At 38.4% G+C, this 22,343-nt stretch overlaps 2 protein-coding genes across 5 annotated transcripts; both read left to right on the top strand.

The window, feature by feature from the left end:
- Positions 1-24: 24 nt before the first annotated feature.
- On the top strand, positions 25-13,308 carry kdm1b (lysine demethylase 1B). Of its 2 annotated transcripts, XM_082521873.1 has the most exons (21): positions 25-177; positions 452-594; positions 2,220-2,341; positions 2,425-2,514; positions 3,719-3,830; positions 4,002-4,115; positions 4,200-4,238; positions 4,336-4,528; positions 4,655-4,839; positions 5,161-5,331; positions 5,457-5,531; positions 6,469-6,603; positions 7,129-7,300; positions 7,968-8,095; positions 8,445-8,576; positions 8,685-8,759; positions 8,869-8,985; positions 9,085-9,210; positions 9,630-9,752; positions 10,340-10,492; positions 12,136-13,308. In XM_082521873.1, exons 1-21 carry the CDS (start codon positions 162-164, stop codon positions 12,217-12,219), a joined length of 2,505 nt encoding a protein of 834 aa, XP_082377999.1. In that variant the 5' UTR covers positions 25-161; the 3' UTR covers positions 12,220-13,308. The 2 variants fall into 2 exon arrangements, with proteins under 2 accessions (XP_082377999.1, XP_082378000.1); XM_082521874.1 differs by lacking the exons at positions 9,630-9,752; positions 10,340-10,492; positions 12,136-13,308 and adding an exon at positions 9,289-9,431.
- Positions 13,309-13,933: 625 nt separating this feature from the next.
- On the top strand, positions 13,934-20,104 carry LOC309698575 (uncharacterized protein). 3 transcript variants are annotated; one of them, XM_082521102.1, is made up of 10 exons: positions 13,934-14,252; positions 16,760-16,897; positions 17,001-17,126; positions 17,216-17,326; positions 17,415-17,558; positions 17,647-17,727; positions 17,839-17,958; positions 18,032-18,169; positions 19,574-19,705; positions 19,784-20,104. In XM_082521102.1, the coding sequence occupies exons 1-10, from the start codon at positions 14,201-14,203 to the stop codon at positions 19,855-19,857; spliced, it is 1,116 nt and encodes a 371-aa protein (XP_082377228.1). In that variant the 5' UTR covers positions 13,934-14,200; the 3' UTR covers positions 19,858-20,104. The 3 variants fall into 3 exon arrangements, with proteins under 3 accessions (XP_082377228.1, XP_082377227.1, XP_082377229.1); XM_082521101.1 differs by having other exon boundaries at positions 18,029-18,169; XM_082521103.1 differs by lacking the exon at positions 13,934-14,252 and adding an exon at positions 16,495-16,563 and having other exon boundaries at positions 18,029-18,169.
- Positions 20,105-22,343: the final 2,239 nt, after the last annotated feature.

Genomic DNA, 22,343 nt, shown 5'->3' with positions numbered 1-22,343 from the left:
CATTTCCTCTTCAAAACCGGAAGTGGTATTCTGGAAACGACAGCGCATTGATTTTCGTCCCCACAACAATAAAATAGAGACAAAACAACGATTAAAAGCAAAAAGGCGTCTCAGAATTTCACTTGGACGTCGAGGGCTTGAAAGAAACCCCGCGGGCAGCCATGCTGTCGGACGCAGGTCAGTGCTAAAGAGGCGCCGCTGCTGCTTGCTAGGTGCTAAAGTGACAGCTGACGTTGTTGGGCAGATTTAAAGAGCTGGCTAATGTGCGCGTCTTTGCTATGTTTACATACCAATTGGCCTCGTGTTTCGGTCGCTTTTTTCAGCTATTTATAACCTGAGTGAATTCTATGTTTTTGCACACGTGTTCTATGTCATAAATATTTTGTCGACGTTAATAGAGGCCCGAGCTGCACTACACAGTCACTATTATATTGTTGTCATTGGTGTTAAGACTATCCCGGTAATGCTTCTGGTGCACGGAGAGCCAAGAAGAGGAGCTCCGGGGAGTCACCAGGGGACGGACAGACACTGCGCTCCTCAGGAAGGCAGGTCAACGTCCGGGTGAAGCGCACCAACAACCCTCCACCTGGTCAGGTAAGGTACACAATGAGTTAATATAATGACTATATCTCGGTTAAGTTTCAGTTCGCATTCATGCAAAGTAGGGTCACACAAAGGTTTCAGTTTGGTTTTTAATGTTTCCAGGTGTGCAGTTTTAGGTAAATGTTGCTTTTATTATTATAGTTTCACTCTGTTCAAGGAGTGAAACTATGGAACAAACTGAATATGGAATTAAAGCAATGTCCAAACATAAAACTGTTCAAAAAGAGTTATAAAAATATGATCTTCTCGATCTATAAAGAAAAGGAAAATATTTAAATTAAGTGAATGTCTCTATTTAAAAACAAACAAACAAAAAATTCATGATGTGATATTATAGTATATAGTATATCAGAAATCTGTTCACTATTTTTATTACAAATTATATCAGTAAGGAAGCTGACTAAATATTCACTGATAATTTATGGGACAGGGGTGGGATTAAATAAGTGTATACTTCTTCCCACTCCCTTTCAACATGTAAATTAATCAGAATGTTTTTTTGTATGTAATTTGTATAGTATATTTTTTTTCTCTCATTTCTTTTCTAAATGTACTTGTATATTGTTCACATGTTGAAATAAATTACCAATCAATCAATCAATCAATACTAGAAGGTTACTTTTCAGGGGGCAGTGTTTAAGCAATTCATCAACAAAGCACTTTTTAAAGCCAGTTGACTGGCAGTGATGTAGACGTAGAAGTCTTAGTCAACATACCACCAACACACCTCATGAAGTTATGAGGATTTGCCCCTTGACCTCTATTGAGGTTGTTGGGCCACCACTCTCTGGGTCTCTGTCGGGTTCATGCCTACCTGTTCACAGATCTTATCCACCCATAATCTTAATCTGTCTGTTTTGTCTCTGCATTCACTTAACTGCTCCTTGCAGTATGATTTTCACAAGGCCTGAAAAACCAGAGACACTCTCTATACCATCTCAAGTTGCAAAGCAATTATGCAGACCTTTTATACCTGTCACAGGTTTTGGGCATGAGATCTTCCTGTAGCATCTCAATTTATGCTACGATTCTTCTTACGGTTTTGCCGTAAGAAGACACTACTGATACTCAAAAGACAACGGAGCACAGCAGGTAGACTTTGGATCGGAGAGATGTTTTTGTCTCTAGATTCCCGTAACGCTTGCTATGACAGCTGTGTTATCCTTGCCAAAACCTTAGGTTTTGAGCTTTCATTTGATACAGTATGACAGGACCAAGGTACTTGAAATCCTTCATTATTTCTAGTCTTCTCCAGCTAACTTTAACCAAATCCCATAATTTACAGGGAGATTCCTAAGCCCCATATATAATATGTGCACCACATTGTTCAAATTCAATTTATGCCCATAGTCAGAATATGTATTTCTATATATATTATGTGTTCCTGAAGTCTGTCTCAAAGAAATTACTTTAAAAACCAAGGCTAGTTAGAACTGTCCAGTCAAAGCAACAAGATCCTAGGGTTGAAGCTAGGCTACGGCTTTTCCATGTAGTGTTTGTATGTTGGCCTGCATGTGGTTGTCTTGGAGTGTATGTTACGTTAAATTGTGATTGTGAATTGGACATAGGAATGAATGTGAGTCTCATGATATTTCATTTTTCTCTTTGGATTACAGAGCAAAAGAAAAGCCACAGACACAGAGGAAGAAGATGACCAGTCTGAGAAGAAGTACAGAAAATGTGAGAAGGCCGGGTGTTCTGCCATCTACCCTGTTTGTTTTGCAAGCGCATCTGAAAGGTAACATCAGATGTCAGGTAAATCAGATAGTTACTTATATCACTTTTTACAGTTCTCAAACAGCACTTCTTGTCTCTTTTCAGATGTGCTAAAAATGGGTACACGTCACGGTGGTATCATCTGTCATGTGGGGAGCATTTTTGCAATGAGTGTTTTGATCACTACTACAGAAGGTGAGACAAATGCAGGCTAAAGATATCAACAGTGTTTCTGTAGCACTGCTTAAAACACCTCTAAGTTGTTTACAGTGATTTCTGCTACATTAAGTTGAGAAGATGGATATTTTATGGTTTCCATCATCTCAGAAATTTAGTGGCACGCTTCCCTCTCTCGTTTGCAGCAATCTATTTAAAAATAAATGTTAACATACCAGGAAGGCACACAATTACAGTTACATACAGACAACATTTATAACAGCAAACTGCTCCCTGCAAAAAGAAGCATATTTAAAAGGTGTAAAAGAAAAGAAACTGCAGAACCCTCAACAAACAACTGTTCTGACTGACACGTGGTTTAAAAAGCTCAGAATTTCACATCAATCCACTGACAGTCAGATTAATGCATCATGTAAAGTGTTACAGATGTTGTACTGATTGGCTGCAGTGCTGAGTGAAAAAAATAAACATCTTAATGTACCAGTGGATCTACATTCCTACTCTCTCTAATTAATGCAAGCAAAGAGAAGAAACCGATATGGATACAAGCAATGGAAATGAGTGTCTTCTGAAGAGTATCTGGGCTCTCCCTTAGAGACAGGGTGAGCAGTTTAATCATTCAGGAGCAAGTCAAGACTAGAGCGGGAACCCCTCCATATTGAAAGGAGCCATATGATGTGGTTCAGCATCTGATTGGCACATCTAGGATCTGTTTCACGCTTATCAGACTGGGAGGAGATCCCAGGAAAAATTTAGGACATGCTGGAAAAAGTATGCCCTATGGCTGGTTTGGGAATTCCTTTGTGTCCCCTCAGAAGAACTAGAAGAGGTGGCCTAGTTGAGGGAAATCTAGACGTCAATGAAACTGCTGCTGAAAGGATAATTGGATGGATTGATATTATTCTATTTTTTTTTCCCTTCAATGTTCTTTCTAGAAGGGAGGAAACCAGTGTATAACATTTAATCTGAGTTTTTTTTTCTTTCCCCATATCAGTGCTGTTTGATTTTTGCCACTTGCTTTGAGTCATTAAATTATAAGCATGTATCGCTGTATACACGCAAACCTGAAACAGCCGTGGGTTCAGTGACATTATTTTTGAAATAATCTTGTCACATGTTCCTCAGACCTATTTACATTGTTTCTGCACTACCAAACTGTGAAGCTGTGAGTTACTTGTCAAAATAATTAGAATAACTTTTTTTTTTTGCTCCTTCACTTCAGTCACAAAGACGGCTTTGAGACCTTTGCTTCGTGGAAGAAAGTGTGGACTAGTAATGGGAAAAGTGAGCCCAGTCTTAAAGCTTTCATGGCAGATCAGCAGCTGCCATACTGGGTATGTATAAGAAGCTTTTCTGGTTCTAGATACATGTATTAACTGTTCACACATATGACACGTAGCTACATGTGTGAACAGTTAATACATGTATCTGGTTCTAGATACATGTATTAACTGTTCACACATGTAGCTACGTGTCATAAATACTCTCATGTTCATTTCTTTCAGGTTCAATGCACCAAACCCGACTGCAGGAAGTGGCGCCAGCTGACCAAGGAGATCCAGCTCACTGCCTCCTTAGCAGCAGCATACCGCTGTGGGATGAAGTTCAACAACATTAAGGTAAAGAGGGAAAGATATAATCATCGATCCCCATCAAGACAAAAATCTATTTTTCTGATAAAAATCTTGCTCATTTGCCTACAGAGCGAGGAACCCGACCAGTGCTCCCAACCAGAGGACTTGGTAAGCTAGTTGTGTTTGCTAGAATCTGTTTGAGGACAGTGTGTAAACTTTACAAGTTACTGCATTTGTTTAATGCTGAGCTGTTTTATTCCTGAAGAGAGTGGCAGAGGTGACGGACAGCTGGTGGCATTCAATGCTCATTTTGCCGCCACTGTTTAAAGACAGCCCAGCCAGCCCTTTCCTCACTGCGTACTACCCCGACTGTGTGGGGATGAGTCCATCAGGTTCTTCTAGCAACATGTCTCTGGGCGAGCTGAGGGCGGATCACTGCAGAGCTGCTCAGCCTCAAAGTAAGTCTGAGTTCAGAAGAAATGCCATATTTAAGCACCTACTATTCACCATGCTATTTTTTTTTTTACACATAATTACTGTTTTGTGTCCCCATTGGAGATCCTGATCATTATTATGTCCCTCAGTTCCAGGCTTGTGTCCATACTTCCAGCCCTTCTACCAGCCAAATGAGTGCGGAAAGGCTCTGTGTGTGCGGCCTGATATGATGGAGCTAGATGAGCTTTATGAGTTTCCAGAGTTTTCCCGCGATCCCACCATGTATCTGGCTCTGCGTAACCTTATCCTGGCCTCCTGGCACAAGAACTGTAAGGTACAACAAAGCCAAAAGTGACCACTGGGGTCATTTAAAATCTCAAATAAGGGTGAAAAAGATCACTCAGAATCACCAATGTTTTTTTTAATTAAATTTTATTTTAGTGTAGAAAAATATTTTAAATTCAGAGGTGTCATGGGATTTGTCTTTGTACAAATAATAAAACTCAACCAGTTTAATATGTTTAAACTAGGCAATATATAATGCGCATGCGTTCTTTTCACCTTTTCCTACAAAAAAGGAACAGAAATCTCCAAAAGAACAACAAACAAATAAAACAATTAGATTTTCTTCCTGTTTTCCTTCCTGTTTTTGAAGGAGGTGCTGACTTCAGAGAAATGTGCCCAGCACATCATTGTTCGTGGGTTGGTGCGTGTGCGCTGCGTGCAGGAGTTGGACCGAGTGCTCCATTTCATGACCAGGAAGGGTCTCATCAACACCGGTGTGCTGGCAGCAAAACAGCCTCTGCTCCCAGAAACATACTGCTCTGTGAGCGTCCTCATCTACACAAGATTATTACACATCTGTAATGTCATGTGAAGTTTTTATTGTTTTTGCTACTACTTATTTTCTTATGTTTTTTAGCACCTTGTACATTTTATGATTTTATGCAGAAAAATGTTATCATCATTGGTGCCGGGGCTTCAGGACTGGCTGCTGCACGCCAGCTGCAAAACTTTGGCACTCAGGTAAAGATCCTCATCTCGCCTGGAGTCTCGTTCCATCTCCCCTGATTGTGATCAAATAGTTAATTTTGCATAGGAAGTTTCCTGTTTGTATGAGGACCATGAAAACATTTCATTTCTCTGCTGTCGGCCAAGAAGGTTGTGTTTTTGGTAGTATTTCTGTGCACATCATTCACTCTGTAAACATGATAGCTCTAAAAGTTTTTAATGAATTCTTTATAAGGGCGTAGAGTGGAGTTATGTTAGCAATCCATTAAAATTCAACCTACTTTCACCAAAGCCTTGTAACTTACAAATGATGGTTTTTGTAAGCGTGGTGCGTATTGTCAACATAGAAAGTACCATATAAAGATTTAAAATATCATGTCACATCTGACCTTTGACCTCTCCTTCAATGTCAGTCAATAGATCTGAACGTCAAAGTGATAAACAAGTTATATAGAGCTATCTAAAACTATGTTTACTACCATTGTTTGTATTCACAACGTATGGGGAATGAGATATGGGGTGTTTTACTGTTTACAAATGCTCAGTTCTTACTAACTGAGGGTATTATGCACACTTGGCGTAGTGTGCCAAGAAAATGTCCTCTGCTCAGAGAAATCCTGCTCACTGCATATTTTCTTTTTCGGGCCCGGTGGTTGTGTGGGGAAAATCCCAGTAGACTGAAAAACACAGACTAGCCCATCAGACACCAACAGCCATGCCACGTTCAAAGTCCCTTAAATCACCTTTCTTATCCATTCTGATCCTTGGTTTAAACTTCAGCAGGTCGTCTTGATCATGTCTACATGCTTAATTGCATTGGGTTTTACCATGTGATTGGCTGAGTAGATATTTGCATCAATAAGCAGTTGAACAGGTGTACCTAATGAATTGTTCTGTGAGCGTATTTCACCCTGATGAGTTTTACATACTCTTCGTTTGTTTGGGCTTACAGGTGGTGGTGCTCGAGGCGAGAGACAGAATAGGTGGTCGGGTGTGGGATGATGCCTCTCTGGGTGTCACTGCGGGTCGAGGAGCTCAAATCGTTAATGGCTGTGTAAACAACCCCATTGCCCTGATGTGTGAACAGGTAAGAATGAATGTGCTGAAATTCACCTATTTCTGATAAATCTTAAGTCAGAGCTTTGCAAAAGTTTCAGTTTTAATGCCAAAATATTTTTAAACCCCTATTCCTTTTTGTAATGAATACAGAAATGCAGCTTCAGTGTTGCATTATTGAAAGGACAGGTTACAGGACACTTTGGGACTCTCCAAGTTCATACTCTTAGAAGTTAATATTTTGAGACTGTGCCACCTGTGTTCAGTCTTCTTTACCTGCCATGGTGAACCTAGGGTTGAGATATGCTGATCATAGTTTTGTTTGTTTTGTTGTATATATTTAAGTTTACCTGGAAGTCCTTTTTACAGACTTGTCCATGCTCACAGTACATAGACATGCATTGTTTTTATTTAGCCCCGCTGTTTTCTCTAGTTTTGGAACCACTGTTCCACTGTCTGTAATTTTTTTTTTTTTTTTTTTTTTTAAATGCATATTAAATTTGATAAATAAAAAAACACTACTATTAGGTACCCTTTTGTGACTTCTCTCCTGTAGTTGGGCATCAAGATGCACAAGCTCGGAGAGCGATGTGACCTCTTTCAGGAGGGAGGGCAGGTCACTGACCCTGCCATTGACAAGCGCATGGACTTCCACTTTAATGCGATCCTGGATGTGGTGTCAGAATGGAGGAAGGACAAGTCGCAGAACCAGGACACAGCACTGGGAGGTGCTGTCATCATGTGTTTCACTGAAGCTCCTTTTGCTTAATTCTTTTTGATGAGAATTCCCAATGAGAGAAGAAAAGTCTCACAAAGCTACTCTTGCCTCATCACGTTTGGGTCATAATCTTAGAAAATATTTCTTAGTGTTTGCACTTATCAGCCAATAATTACGCTGCAGTCAGGACTTTGAACTCTGTGTATAAAATACTGATGTCATGGCTGTTTTATTAAGAAGTAGTTCTAAAATCATAGACTGTTTATAAAAGATGGCCATAACCACTATGACACTTGTGAGTGAGGTCCAGCTGCTCACTCTAAAACACACCCTGCTTTTTTTGTCAGTTTGATTTTAATAGGAACCATAATTTATTAAATGAATATTGTGTTAAATAAGCCTAGAAACTAGCAAATAAGATCAGAAAATCATCAGAGAAGTGTTTGCTAAGATCACAGATCAACTGACTTGTAGGATCATATTTCCTAAGACTTCTTCTGTGCAAGTCCTTTTTTAAACTAAATGAGTCGCCCCCTGCTGGCCAATACAATGCATGGTTAACTTTCACATTGGCTTCATGTTTCAGATGATCTTTCATATTCTGGAGGAGTGCTCCTCAGCAAAGCTCCTGTACAGAAACAGGAAATATTTGTGTCTGTGGCATTTTCTCGTTACAGAAAAAGTCCAAGAAGTTAAGAAGAACTTTCTCCAGGAGTCTGGGATGCAATTCAGTGAGCTGGAGGAGAAGGTGCTTCAGTTTCACCTCAGCAACCTGGAGTTTGCCTGTGGAAGCACATTAGACCAGGTCTGGAAACTAAACTTAAAAAGAGCTTTTCAGATTTATTTTGTTGTAATTTTTTATGAGTTTAACAGAAAGGTCAGGCTGGGGGTTTATTATGATGAAAACTGTAACTTCCCGCATCGGAAATTATTCACGCTCTGAGATGACTAATACGAATTAGTCTGTTTGAGGTGTGAGGTTTGTTTTTTATTTTTAGTGGAAAGTCTTTCAGTGTTTCTGATCCCTTAAGAAAGACATTTTAAGGTGAATGTAGTCAAACATATTGTGTTTTTTATTTGTGAGGATTTATGTAAATTGTATTAGATTATAGCACTGGGACTGAAAGTGAATTTTTTTCTGGCTGTTTCTGTAGGTATCGGCAAGATCCTGGGACCACAATGAATTTTTTGCCCAATTCTCAGGAGACCACACTTTACTTACCAAGGGCTACTCTGTTTTACTCTACAAACTGGCCGAGGGCCTCGACATCCACACAAAGTGTCCGGTCTGTATTCCAGTTTTTTAAACTCTATAGTTTACCTTGAATCCACCTGTATTACATTCTTGAAGTCTTATGCTTATTAGATAAAAGTTTACTTTTTAAAAATTGTAGGTTCAGGCCATTGATTACTCAGGTGACGTTGTCAAAGTTACCTCCTCTGATGGGTCGCAGTGGACAGCACAGAAGGTAAAAACATCTTTGCTGTGATACTGTACAGTTTCTGTTATCTAAATACAGAATCTTATGATCTCAGTTAATCTTTTAGTTACTCTAACAGCCTAATGTCATCTTTCAGGTCCTTGTTACAGTTCCTTTGACTTTGCTTCAGAGGAACCTGATTCAATTCAACCCTCCACTTCCTGAAAGGAAATTGAAGGCGATCCACAGTCTGGGGGCGGGTATAATAGAAAAGGTCATTAAAGTTCAACTAACCTGTGCTGCAGTAGAATAAAAAGGATGATGAAGTTGCTTCCCGGTACTTGCTCATATTTACTCTTCGTTCTGTGTGCAGATCTCGCTTCAGTTCCCGTACAGATTCTGGGACAAAAAAATCCAAGGAGCAGACTACTTCGGTCACATCCCACCAGGTCTTGAAAAGAGAGGCATGTTCAGTGTCTTCTATGACCTGGATCCACAGGTGTGTTTTTGTTCTTGTGTTGAGCGGTTTGGAGACAAGGTTAGAGAGGCAAAGCTAAGGTGGTTTGGACATGTGCAGATGAAGGAGAGTGAATGTATTGGACAAAGATGGTGAAGATGGAGATGACAGGCAGGAGGAAAGGATGAAGAGTAAAGAAATGGTTCGTGTATGCAGTGAAGGAGGACATGCAAAGCGTAGGCGCAATAGAAGAGGATGCTAGAAATGGGGTAAGATGGTGGCAGATGATCGACAAATCAGAGAAACAGCCAAACGAATAAGAAGTTTATCCACGTGGCCCAAAGTTAGAGCCGCTGGTGTTAGGCTGCAAAATTGTATTTATATTTAAATTGGCAAATGTTGTAGAAAAAGATGGAGGAGATTAATACAGAATCTAATGGTTTAAATGTGTGTTTGTGTAGAGGAAGCAGGCTGTGCTGATGTCTATTATCAGTGGTGACGCCGTTTCTTCTGTGCGGGACATGGAGGACAAAGAGGTGGTCGATGAGTGCATGAGGGTACTGCGGGAACTTTTCAAAGAGCAGGTAATCCTCCTACTTCTCCTAAAATCTTTCAGGAGTTATACTTAGAAGTTTGAGAATAATAAAGAAATAATAGGAGTATTTAAAAAAACAACAACAAAAAAAACCAACCAAAAATCATATTTTTGAAATGAGAGAGAACTCAGTCTGAAATTTGTTATATGATATTACCAGAAACCTTCCAAGAAAGTTAATTTGGATTCAATGTGTTATACCTGGGGAAATATCACATTGAAGTAAGATCCTCTGTCAGAGATTAAAATATTTAAGGACTCCAAACATCCATCAATCAATATTCATAGACTCATTGTGTCAGATATTTACACAAAACAACTGAACAACTTACCTTTTGATATTTATTCTTTTTATTTTTTTTAAGATACAGGAATTTAAAAAAATATATTTTAATGGCTCTACCTACAGCCATTAAAATATATTTTGGACAATGCTGACTTGAAATTTTGTATATCTCCTAATCAGAGGTGTATTATTTTCCCCTGGATTCCTGTTTTTTCATTTTTTTATTGTATTTATTTTTTTAGTTCCCAATGCTCTCATTTAAGTTCAAATTTATATATGCATGTATTTAGGAGGTTCCTGAGCCAATGAATTTCTTCATCACTCATTGGAGCAAAGACATCTGGTCCCAGATGTCCTACAGCTTTGTGAAGACAGGGGGCAGCGGAGAGGCCTACGACGTTCTCGCTGAAGACGTGCAGGGAAAGGTGTTCTTTGCTGGCGAGGTAATATTTTTCTAATTTTTACCAAATGAGTCCAGAAACGTCAGGTTTTATGAAGTGCTACTGAGGCATTTATTTCATTTCTATTTTACATAAATGTGTTTTGCATTAACACGATCCTGCTGTGGCTGTATGTATCACACTAACTTTGCATTCTTAATCTTTGTTGTAGAAATTGAGTTGCACAAGGCCTGTAATAGTGAGCCGCCTCATGTTTCAGTTATTTTTACAGGAATCATTTTAAATATTCGTTTTAGAGTCTGACTGAACGTTGACAGAAGTCAACGTTCAGATTTAGGGAAACGAGATTTAGGGAAACAAGTTACTGCTTGTTTCCTTAAATCTCTTCTACAAAGGCAAGAGTGCAAAAGTTATGTGAGCCACAGACATTCTACATTTAATCACACTATCTCTGGCATCTTTTTTTCAATCCAGCAGGTTGAGGGGGCGAAAATTAAATGATATTCGAGTCTTCTGTAGATGATGTCCAACAAAGATTTCTATTCAAAGATAACTTTTCTGATGTTCTAGAGCTGTTTAACACTAAAACAGACCTAAGTGGATAAGGATGAATTTGCTTATGTTTTGTCACTTAGAGAATCTAAATTCATTTGGTCAGTGCTTTGATGTCTTTCCCCTGTAACAGGTCTATCAAATTTTATCAAAGTCTTCCAGTAAGCTGCTCTGCTCAATAAGAATGATTCTGGAGCAGCAGTCAGGCCTCGCATCCTTCTCTCCTGTTGTTTTCCTGCTCTGACAAATTAAAATGTCTCCTGCTGTGGAAATGGTCCCTATACACTTAAGGCCACTGTGTTAGGTACACCTTTTCAAATGCTTATTAATGCAAATATCTAATCGGCAAAACACATGGAAGCAGCTCAGTGCGTTTTGGAAAGTAGAGATGGGCAAGATGACCTGCTGAAGCTCGAGCTGAGGATCAGAATGGGAAAGAATTGAGAGAATTTGACTGTAGCATGGTTGTTGGTGTCACAGGATGGTCTGAGTATTTTCATAGCTACTGATATTTTCCCACACAACCATGTATATGGTTTATGGAGAATGCAATTCTCTGAGCAAAAATGTCTTATTGAGGTCAGAGGAAAATGGCCAGACTGCTTTGAGCTGATACTAAGGTAACAGTAACTCAAATAACCACCCAATTGTACTGAAGCTAAGCAGAAGAGCATCTTTGAATGCAAAACATGCAAAACCTTGAAGCAGATGGGCTACAGCAGCAGAAGACCACACAGGAACAGGAAACTGAAGCTACAATTCTCATAGGCTCACCAAAACTAGACAACAAAAAGTTGGAATTGTGTTGTCTGGTCTGATAAGTCTCTATTTCTGCTGTGACACTTGGATGGAAGGGTCAGAATTTGCGATCGATAACATGAAAGCATGGATCCATTCTGCTTTGTATCACAGGTACAAGCTGCTGGTATAAGAAGGTACGGGTGTTTCCTGGACCTCCTGATTATTATTTATATTCTATAGCCTATCTAACCTCTCTGAAGACCAAAAGGAGGTCCAACACAGTATTAAGAAGATGTAGCTAACAAAGTGGCCATGAGTGTATATGGGTATTTTTAAACTAGCTCTATGTGTCTGTGAAATGTGCTTTTAATGCATTTTGTCCCTTATATCAGGCAACCAACAGACACTTTCCTCAGACTGTGACGGGAGCCTACCTCAGTGGCGTCAGAGAGGCCAGCAAGATGGCCGCTATGTAACCTGTCACTCCCAGAGCACTCATAAACACCAGCACGGACTCACGGGTTGCACCGAACAACAGACCATTAATAAAGTTGGACTGTGTTGTCTCACTTGCTCCACTTGAAACACTGTTTTGCTGTACTGTAATGTATCTGATCAGCAAAGTGTCGTGAATGATTTTTCAGTAGTGGGGTTAGCCAGGGCCTGGTTCGACATATCTAACAAGTGCTTTTTATTTATATCAAAATCCAACAGGTAACATGTTGGTGACAAGATGCAAAAAAAGAAAAACAAAATTATGAGGAAGTCTCCATAGCCCCTAAGTAGCTCTGCCTAACTCTGCTGTGCTGGAAAGGAGGATGGTATTTTGTTTTAATGATATTTGTTTTTAGCAATGCATGAAACATTGGAAAATCTGAGTGATCTGATCATAAACTTAACCGAATATAATTTAACCTCCAATCATCAGGTTTTAAGTGATTATAGGATATATATGTAACATGTCTTCTTTGAGAATTACCAATGTTTTCTACAACTGTAGTGATTTGACTCGTTCTATTTGTGAGTCACGTGTTGCTATAAATGGTGAAGTTGAATGGATGAAAGGATATATATATGTAATACAAGTACCTCTACAGTAGCTCTTTATTTAAATCAACAGCAGCAAAATGAAAAAAATCACCTGTGAAAAATTGAATGACCCTTTGAGCTAAGGTTGATCACCTGGTTGTCCCCATATTTTCTCAGGGATGCGTTCAGGACACTTTTCACCCATCAAACTAAACCTAATGAGTCATAGAGTAAAATTATAAGAACTGACAGTTTTAAAGGCAGTTTTTGTGAAGAAAAACCGCAACTAACCAAAGTATTAAAACTCCACACTGCTCTTGTATTTATTCTTGAACAGTTAATTTCCTGAGGATTGTTGAGCAGCACAGACTCTTCTCACTTTTTTTTGATTAATATTGACTGATTTGTCATTAGGTTCATATGATTGTCTAGATCAGCACATTTACAGCATGTGGTCCTGTCCTGTTTGTCATTATAGTGCTCTAGTATTTATCTTGTATGTGTGTAATAAACTGAGCTACCAACTGCCACAGTAATCACGTTTACTCGTGGATAATTTTTTTTCCTGCTTAAGTCATACTAAGATCAGAATCGTACAGAAACTACACAAATGTTTTGGGTTCCTCATTGCTTTATATTTTGCTTCCAAGGAGACAGACTTTCTTCCAAACTTTTAAAGGTGTTGAGTAGTAGTTCTCCAGGCTTTAAAAAATTTTTCTTTGGGCATTGGCTGCTTGTTTCACTTTTTTCAGTCCCTATATTTGTCCATTTTCAGAGGAATGTTTTGTTTATTGAACCACTAAATAATCTGAACAATTATGAATTATTCTTCATATTAATTTTACATTAATAAAAAATAACTACGTTTATTTTGAGCAAACATCGAGTAGTCTTACTGCTCCTTAAAAGGTTAGTCGACTATGTCCCAAAAAAGTAAGTAATATTAAATAAATAAATAATATTTTATTAATAGTAAAAAATAAAAAATGACGGAATGAAGACTGAATTTCTCTCACAGATGTTTTCTTTTTATTTCAAATCCAGAATTCCTTCTGCGCCATGTCTGACTCTGGTTTAGATTAGTTGCTAGGTTTTGTTGCGAGGAAACCGTGGAGCCAGTAGACCAATGACGTTAATAAGCGTCATCAATGCGAGCCCAAGTGCATTCCCTCCCAAAACTAAAGCGGAAGTAAACAAATCAAACATGAACTGGGACCGTATTACACCCGTTATTGCAAAATCTGCTTGTTAAACTGTAGCTTTAGATTGCGGGTCGGTTCTGTTAATATCGGCTCATAAATACATCCTAGAGGCAGCTGAAACAAACCGCCACCTTCAACCCACAGCGAAAATCGAGTAACAGTAAAATCAAGTTGGCGCGTTTTTACTGCGGATGAAGAGCAATATTTGCTTACACTGACCAACATAATGGACTGTAGCACCGCTGACCTGCACGCTAACGTGGCACACGACTCTGCAGGTAGCCTGATGCTGTTCTTAATTTTACCTGAAGAGGCAAACATGTTATTGAACTGCGCAGCTAACTGCTAACTTAGCTTATAACTTCGCGGTAATGCACCCACGCCACTGCTGATAGCTTGATTTAAAAGCGTTAATCATGGAAAAGTTTAACCTGATTTAATTCAGTAATTATGTTTTTAACGGTGTGTATGGTTTGATCAGAGATTTTTGCAAAACATCACTTTTGCACACAAGACGTACTTCTGGTATTAATGATAAAACTGTGATGGATAATGGAAACTTAGCTAAACACTACACTCTTCTCCTCATACTATAGTTATTGCACGTGTAACTAGACCACATTCACGTGTACGTTTTGCTTTTGACTTTGGAGATTTTAAATTCATATAAGAAAATATGTTCCTTTATAGTAATACATAATTAAATCCCCAATATTTGATCAATGATAAGTCTAGCTAAGATTAGCTCAGTGTGGACCAGATACATCATTGAGTGGCTGTATATTTATAGGTTATTATCAGGAATGTATTCAAAGGGAAAGAAAGGACAGAATACTAGAGATGCTAGGCATCAGAAAAAGATGGCATGGGAAAGCTCAAAGTGAGTTTTGTATGCAACTCGACACTACGGATGGAGAAAATAGGCCGGGGTGAGTAGTAAGGAGTAACTGAGGGCATCTATGAAGAGAATGAAGGGTGGGGAGAGATGAAGACATGACATACCTATGGAAGTATGGAGAAGTCTAGGAGAGAATGTCTTTGGAATCAGTATACTTTATTAATCCCCAAGGAAATTATGTGGGTTACAGTTGCTCCAAGACAGTAACAGACTAAACTATTTAAATAATACAATATGTTACAGAGTTTACGAACTTATGAAGTAGCGCTAATATATACAAATTGCGCCCATCACATCACATACACATCACGGATTTTACAGAGGTGATTATAAATATCAAGAATATTGACAAAGAATTTTACAGAGGTGGAATATATATGATTCACATTTAACTCTGTGAATCTGTGAATTTTGTAATTTGCTATTTTACTGTAGAGCGTGTGCAAAAAAGGGTAACTATTATTGCAGTGTTTACAGTGTATTAGGTGGAGGAGTTGTACAGGGAGATGGCCACGACAGGAATGATTTCCTGTGTTGTTCAGTGGTGCTTTTTGGTAATCTCAGTCTCTCACTGAACGTGCTCCCGTGACTACTTGGAGAGTAAGAGGATGCCTGAGGGATGGAAAAGACAGACTGGTACTGATTTTCAAGAATAAGGGAAATGTTCAGTGCTGTAGTAACTACAGAGGGATAGAGTTGATGAGTCATTGTTGAAGCTAGGCTGAGAAGAGAAGTTATGAGGTGACGATCTGTGAGGAGCTGTGCGATTTCTTTCTGAAAAATAATACTACAAACGTGATGTTTTGAGAGTGTTGATGGAGAAGAATATAGAAGGTTTGATGGAGGTGCAGGACATGATGATGGTCATGGTGAGTACAGTGAGATAGTAGTGTAATGGGTGGAGGTATGATTACATTGGGGACTGAGCTGACAATATTAAGATTGTAATGGGGACTAACCAGAATGGATAAGATTAGAAATGAGTACATCAGAGGGGCAGCTCAGGTTGAGCTGTTTGGAGGCAACGTTAGAGAGACAAGGCTGAGATGGTTTGGACATGTGCAGAGGGATATATGTGGATGGATATATTGGAGGAGTTGGTATGACAGAGGAGATTGCTAAGAAAAGGTTGAGATTGAGGTAGATGATCTGCTGTGATGACCCTCAAAAGGGAGCAGCTAGAAGAAGAAAATGATGATGTACTCAGCGTATGATAAGAAAGGGATGTACTGAGCCAATGCATGATAAATGGATATTGCTAAATAAGTTGTCATTTCACAATCATACTGCACCATATGACATACAGTATGATATGGTGCAACTGTGGCACCAATCAAGAAAGTTAAAGATCAACATTGGATTTTTGTATAGAAAGAAACGCTTTTTCTCATCCACTGGGTGTAGCATCGTAGCAGTCTGCAGATTTATATTTTATTTTTATTGTGACATTGTTTATATGAATGATTCTGCATCCAATTTGAAGCCTCTTGAGCCTTGGTATTATTGTGCGCTGGGTTTTTTGCAACTATCTTTGAACATCCTGTTTTATTTATGAACATGTATATTGCGTTCTTCTCTGTCTGTCTAAAGTCTTGTATTTTTTTGTCTTTGTTGAAAAAAAGATCTTGATCTGAGATGACCTGTTCAAATAAAGGAATTAATCGTAATAATAATCAGTCTGTCAAATGAAGGTGAATGCAATAAGAAATCATCATATGAATGCTGTTTTTTTTATTAAATCACAAATATGATTTGATTTTTGAAAAGATTTCATATTAAGTAGCTTATCCTTTTTTCTAAAGTAACATTAACTACATTATTACATTTGCTGTATCAAAAATACTGATATTTACAGTTATTTATCCGACTGTGTGTCTGACTAATCAGATGGGAGCTCCAGCAGTGATGAGGACTTAGTGCCTCTATCAAAGCTGCTGATGAGGCAACAGAGTGATGAGAAGGAGTCATGCGACAATACCCGCAGCTTATCCTCCAACTCCAACAATAAATCAAAAAAGGACAAAGGTGATGATAATACCAGCTGTTTTATCAGTAAAAGTGTTTACACTAAATATTTCTCCAACCAATTATTTGATTAAATTTTGCATGTTTATATCTTCTCTCACAGGTTCAGATGGCTCCTCGGATGATGAGCCGCTAGTAAAGATGAAGACAAGCCTTGCACCACCTAAGAAACAAGAGAAAAAGGAAAACACACCACCCAAATCTAACAGCACAAATAACAAGAACACAGGTGACCCCATGCTTTTTTCATTGTTTGTTCTTCTGACTTGTGTATAGAGTGAATGGCTTCACATTTTTGCTTTCTGTGTTTAAATACAGACGAAGACTCTGACAATGAGCCTTTGATAAAAATTGCCAAAATTTCCTTGAAAGCTGTGAAAAAACCTCCCTCAGTTCCAACCAAAAAAGCTGCTGGTAGAAAGAAGAAAGGTGAGATGACTTTCTCTCCAGTGGACTGGGGTATCGTCAGACATCTGCTATATCAGATACTTACTTTGGGATTCCTTTTCTCACACAGAGTCACTGGGCAAGGACGACAGCTCCGATGATGAGCCTTTGAGTCAAGTTGCCGAGAAACCTCGGTCACGGCACGAGAGAAGAGCAGCTGCTGAAAAAGCAAACCCGGTTACCAAATCCAAAAGAAATGCTGCAAAGAAAAAGGGTTGGTTTGAAAGTTTGAGCTCAACTAAAATGAAAAAATCCCACAAGACCTTTATTGAGTTCAAATAACTTGTTGCTGTTTCGTTTAGTTAAATATACTGAGACGTCCACTGACAGCTCAGATGATGAGCCACTGGCGGCGATAAAGAGGAAGTCATCGAAATATAGAGGTAGGCAAAGTCTTCAGTAGGCTGAGCGCAAGGATTGATTTTAAGCAGGTTTTAACTATAGGTAGTTTCGTTTTTAGCCTCTTAAATTTTAAAACAGCGCTTCTTTTGCAGACAGCAGCTCAGATGATGATGTGCCCCTTGTGGACCTCGTTGCCAAGAAAAGGAGGCCAGTGAAGAAAAGCCCAAAGAAGAGCACCGTAACACGAGGGCGAGCATCAAACAAGAGAAAAGGTACTCTCACAGCACTGATGACTTGAACAAAACAAATAAAAGTTTAAAACATTTTCAATCTTTGTTTTAGCAGAAGTCAGTGATGATAGCTCAGATGAAGAACCGTTGATTAATCTTGTGAAAAAACCTCGTGCTATCAAAAAACCCAAAACAAAGGCTCCCACTCCGAAGAAGAAGAGTACTCCTTCTAGGAGTCCAAGAAAGAAGCCAGGTAAAGACTGACCACACCACTCTGAGATGTCACATTTATAACTTAGAAGTTTGAGTCATTACGTTGAAATCTTCAGCTTTTGATTTGATATACTGTACCTTTATTAGTCCCACAAGGGGAAATTTCATAAGGCTGCCGCAATGGCGGCGCCATCTTACCCTCCGACCATACATACATGACGCAAAACATCACATGGGGAAGACGGTCAGAGAGGTATAACAATGGAAAATGCACCACATGAGGAAAGATAAGGAGAAAAAAATAACTCCCCTCAGACTGAGCTCCAACAGGGAGATCAGTTTGAGAACAGAAAAAAACACCTCTGCACATAGCACATGAAAAAAAAACCTCTTAATACACCAAAGAAACACATGACAAGCAACAGGAGTGGGTAAAGGGTGAGAGACAGCCGATTTAGACAGTACATCCAGGCCTGCGTGCGCTGGTCTCCTTGATCCACCGTCAGCATCGGAAGGGAATAAGCCTCGAAGGCGTTTGGAAAGGGAGGGGGGATGAGTGTGTGCATATCAGTGTATATGTATGTGTGTGCGTGTCCAGAGTTCAGCTGAGACAGTGCATTCAGAGACTCTGCCATGCAAAATTAATTTATTGTTTTTTTTAATATATTTTTAGCGGTAGAAACAAACTTCCATACTGTAAGTAAGTAAGTAAGTAAACTTTATTTATTAAGCGCTTTTCACAGACAGGTAATCACAAAGCGCTGTGCACAAATATTAAAATATTAAAATAAACAATAAAATCAATAGACATTATATACAATGTAAAAGATCAAATGTAAATAATGTAAAAAAATATATAAAATATGTAGATCAACAAAAGGCTTTGTTGATCCGTTTGGTGTAGTAACAAACATATGTCTTACAAGCTTCTGAAATATTAAACAATTTGTCACAATTGTTTAATTGGCTTCCTTAATCGGCTGAATATTTGATTTTGAGCTCACATTTTTCACTCTACAGGCATCAGTTTATCAATAAACAAGGAGGACAATTTGTCAACTTTGAATATTAATTTTCTCAAAGCCGTCTAGAGACTGTCTGGAGTCTACTACATAAATTACACAAGTAGACCTCACCTAGGAATGTGCTAAAGTCTTAGCCATGGTAACTGACACAAGTGTAAGCATTAGCCATTCGGTGTATTTTAATGTCTTCCCTCTCTGCTGTGCCTCTGATTGGTGGATAATTCTGATGTGTTTTCACAGGAAATGCTTTCTAGTTAACCCGTCAACCTACCAGCGTTTTAGCAGCGAGCACAATCCCATCAGAAATTGAATTAATTATGTTTGTTTTTCACACAACTTCAAATGACACTTGTCTATGAATGCTGCTTCTCTCATGTATTCATGTTGACTTTAAATTAATATTGCTTCTGATTCATCAGGTAACAGTGCAGATGACAAGCCATTGAAGGCAGCTAAGCATCCACAAGTGACCAAAACCCTGACAATCCTACTAGAGAGGTGTGATGCTGGACACGCTGGGGCAGCAGGAAGCCTAAAGAAAGCCAGCAAAGGTATAAACTGCATACCAACTCATTACTAATGCTACAGTAAAATGAAAGTAAATAACACAGTTTTCTTATTCATGAAAGGAGAAAAACATGTTGCTGAAAAACCAGAGGAGGAGGATTCGGCCGGTTCAGAAGAATCTTCAGAAGAAGAATAAGTAAATGAAACAAATTTCTCAAAGCGTTGTGAAACATAACGGTCACAGTTAGTGTTCATGTAAACTTCTTCACTGTGCTTTAGCTCACTATTTGTTAATTTATGCCCATTACATTTTTACTCCAGATTTTAGGTGTGGGACCAAATTTTGTGGGTTCCTTAAAGATTTTATGCACTGTCTTTGATGCTTTGTTTTTTAATGTTACGTGCCAATTGTTTGCAATTTTTGATTCCTATGAGTTTAATTTTGTTTTTATTGTTTAAAAAAGAAGAAAACAGTGTAGCTCTCATTGCTGTAAGTTACATTTCACCTTTCAGGCATTTTAGCTTTAAGTTAGAGCTGGGCGATAGAACGATAACGATATGTATCGCGATATAACTTTTACTCGATAGAGAAATTAAGCTATCGCGATAGACCTCGCCGCTCTTGTCCTCAAAAAAAAAAAAAAAAAAAAGGTCAGCCAATCCAAATTAAGTAGCGCAGAGCCGAACCAATCACAGCCGCAGAGTCACGTCGCGTGGCTTGTTACGTACAGCACAAGTGCCAAGCCGCACGTGTGTTTGTTTGGGAAGTAGCCAGCGGGTAATGGAGGAAATGAGTGTGCCAACTAGAAAAATCAACCGAGCGTGACCGAAGAGAAAAAAGATGATGGTTCCAATGCCGGAGAGATTGTCAAACGGAAGAGCCATAGAAGTTCCGTAGTGTGAAGGTATTTCGGCTATTTCAAGTCTGACAAAAAATAGAGTAGCGTGCACTGTAAATTGTGCCGAAAGCAAGTCTGGAAATACAATGAACTGGTGCATGCGTCACACTGTGCGCCACGTTATTGTTTCGGTGAAATGAATTTCTACAATACTGTTACTGTTAATTCTACTCTCTGCAGTGTTTAAATGCTTACATATACACACAGTTACTGTCCGTCCACACATACGACTCGGTTCTGCTTCTATGCCCCAGCTTTGTTTACTTTTTCCCACCGAGGCTTCTAGACTTCTGATTGGCCAACATTTCTGCACGGTTAGGAATCTAGCGCCACCTGCTGCTTTGGCATGTTCATAGCAGCGTTTTCCTTCATTTCTGCCTTTATGTGTGGACGGGATTATTTTTTAAAACGAAAACGGAAAATCTCCGTTTTCAAAAATACCCGTGTACGTGTGGACGTAGCCTCAATCTCTGACTGGAAGCGCTAATTCGTCATTCGGCTTTTGTCAGACTAAAGTAACTGTTAAAACTGTTTGAAAAGCTCAGCTATACAACAAGGAGAGATTGAGAATTTCCTTTTAGTGCTCAGTTTATTTGATATTGACAAAAGTTAGTCAGTTTTGTCTGTTCTTCTGTAAAACAAACTAAGATTTATTTTTAGAATTAATATATTGTTTCTAAGTGGAATTGACAATTTAGTCTGTTTCATTTGTTCTATTTTGAAACTTAAACGCTTTAGCGGCTGCCTTTTGTGTAGTTTGCAATATTTGCCTTTATTTATCTGAAAAAGTCTCATGTTCCATAAGTACATCTACCCTGTTGAACTTATTATGGGAAATAAATATTTAAATAAAAACAAGCTGCTGATTATTTCACATTTTACTTGTGAGCAACGGCACATTTAAATCTTACAAATATAGTTATTTGGCTTATATCGTGATAGATATCGTTATCGCCTGAAATGAAAAAAACATATCGTGATATGAAAAAATCTCATATCGCCCAGCTCTACTTTAAGTACACCCTCAGCATGCAGCTATAAAATTCGTCGTGTTGGAATTAAAGTCCTCTCACAAAGAAATTCACATAAGAGTAAGTCACATTTGTTCAGCTTTCAGTGATTCTTTTTTTGTCATTGTTTGTCATGCTAATAACCCAAATCACAAAGGACGCCTTTAGATTTGTCCATCACAGACATTGATTTGTATGCATGGTAATTACAAAAACACCACTTTTTTCTTAGTGATTCTACATTTCAATTTGTCCTAATGAGGTCACCCAATACAGCTTTCTGTATAGGTCTTACATATAGAGCTGGCATTATTCATTAACCTTTTTTAATTGTATTTTCTTGGCTAACTTGTCCTGTTAGAATGTGCTACCTTCAAAAAGTAGAGCTGCAACTAAGTAATTAGTGTTTTGTTTTTAGTGTTTGTTTCAGTGTTTTGAATACTTTTGAAAACCTGGTTTAAAAAAAAAAGGGTTACTACAGTTACACAATTTTCTTTTTCCATAAGACTGTTATAGGGTCTGCAACTAGTTAGCTTTATTATTAATTTAAAATGTCTTTATAACAAAAAAATGAATAATAAACACTGAAAAAGATTTTATAAAATTTCCTAAAATAATAAATAAATGGTCAAATTGCTTGTACATAATTTCTTCACATTTTAAAAGGTGCAATTAGATCATTTCTTGCCATTTGTAAAAGAAAAAAGCCCCAAACAAACCCCAAAACAAAACACAATGAAAAACTACTATTAGACTTTTAAAATCTCCAAATA

Source organism: Aulonocara stuartgranti (assembly GCF_965226115.1).
Source record: "Aulonocara stuartgranti genome assembly, chromosome: 22".
In the NCBI taxonomy this organism is placed as follows: domain Eukaryota; kingdom Metazoa; phylum Chordata; class Actinopteri; order Cichliformes; family Cichlidae; genus Aulonocara; species Aulonocara stuartgranti.
The sequence above is the reverse complement of the archived record's forward strand: the minus strand, read 5'-3'. Positions and strand labels throughout refer to the sequence as shown.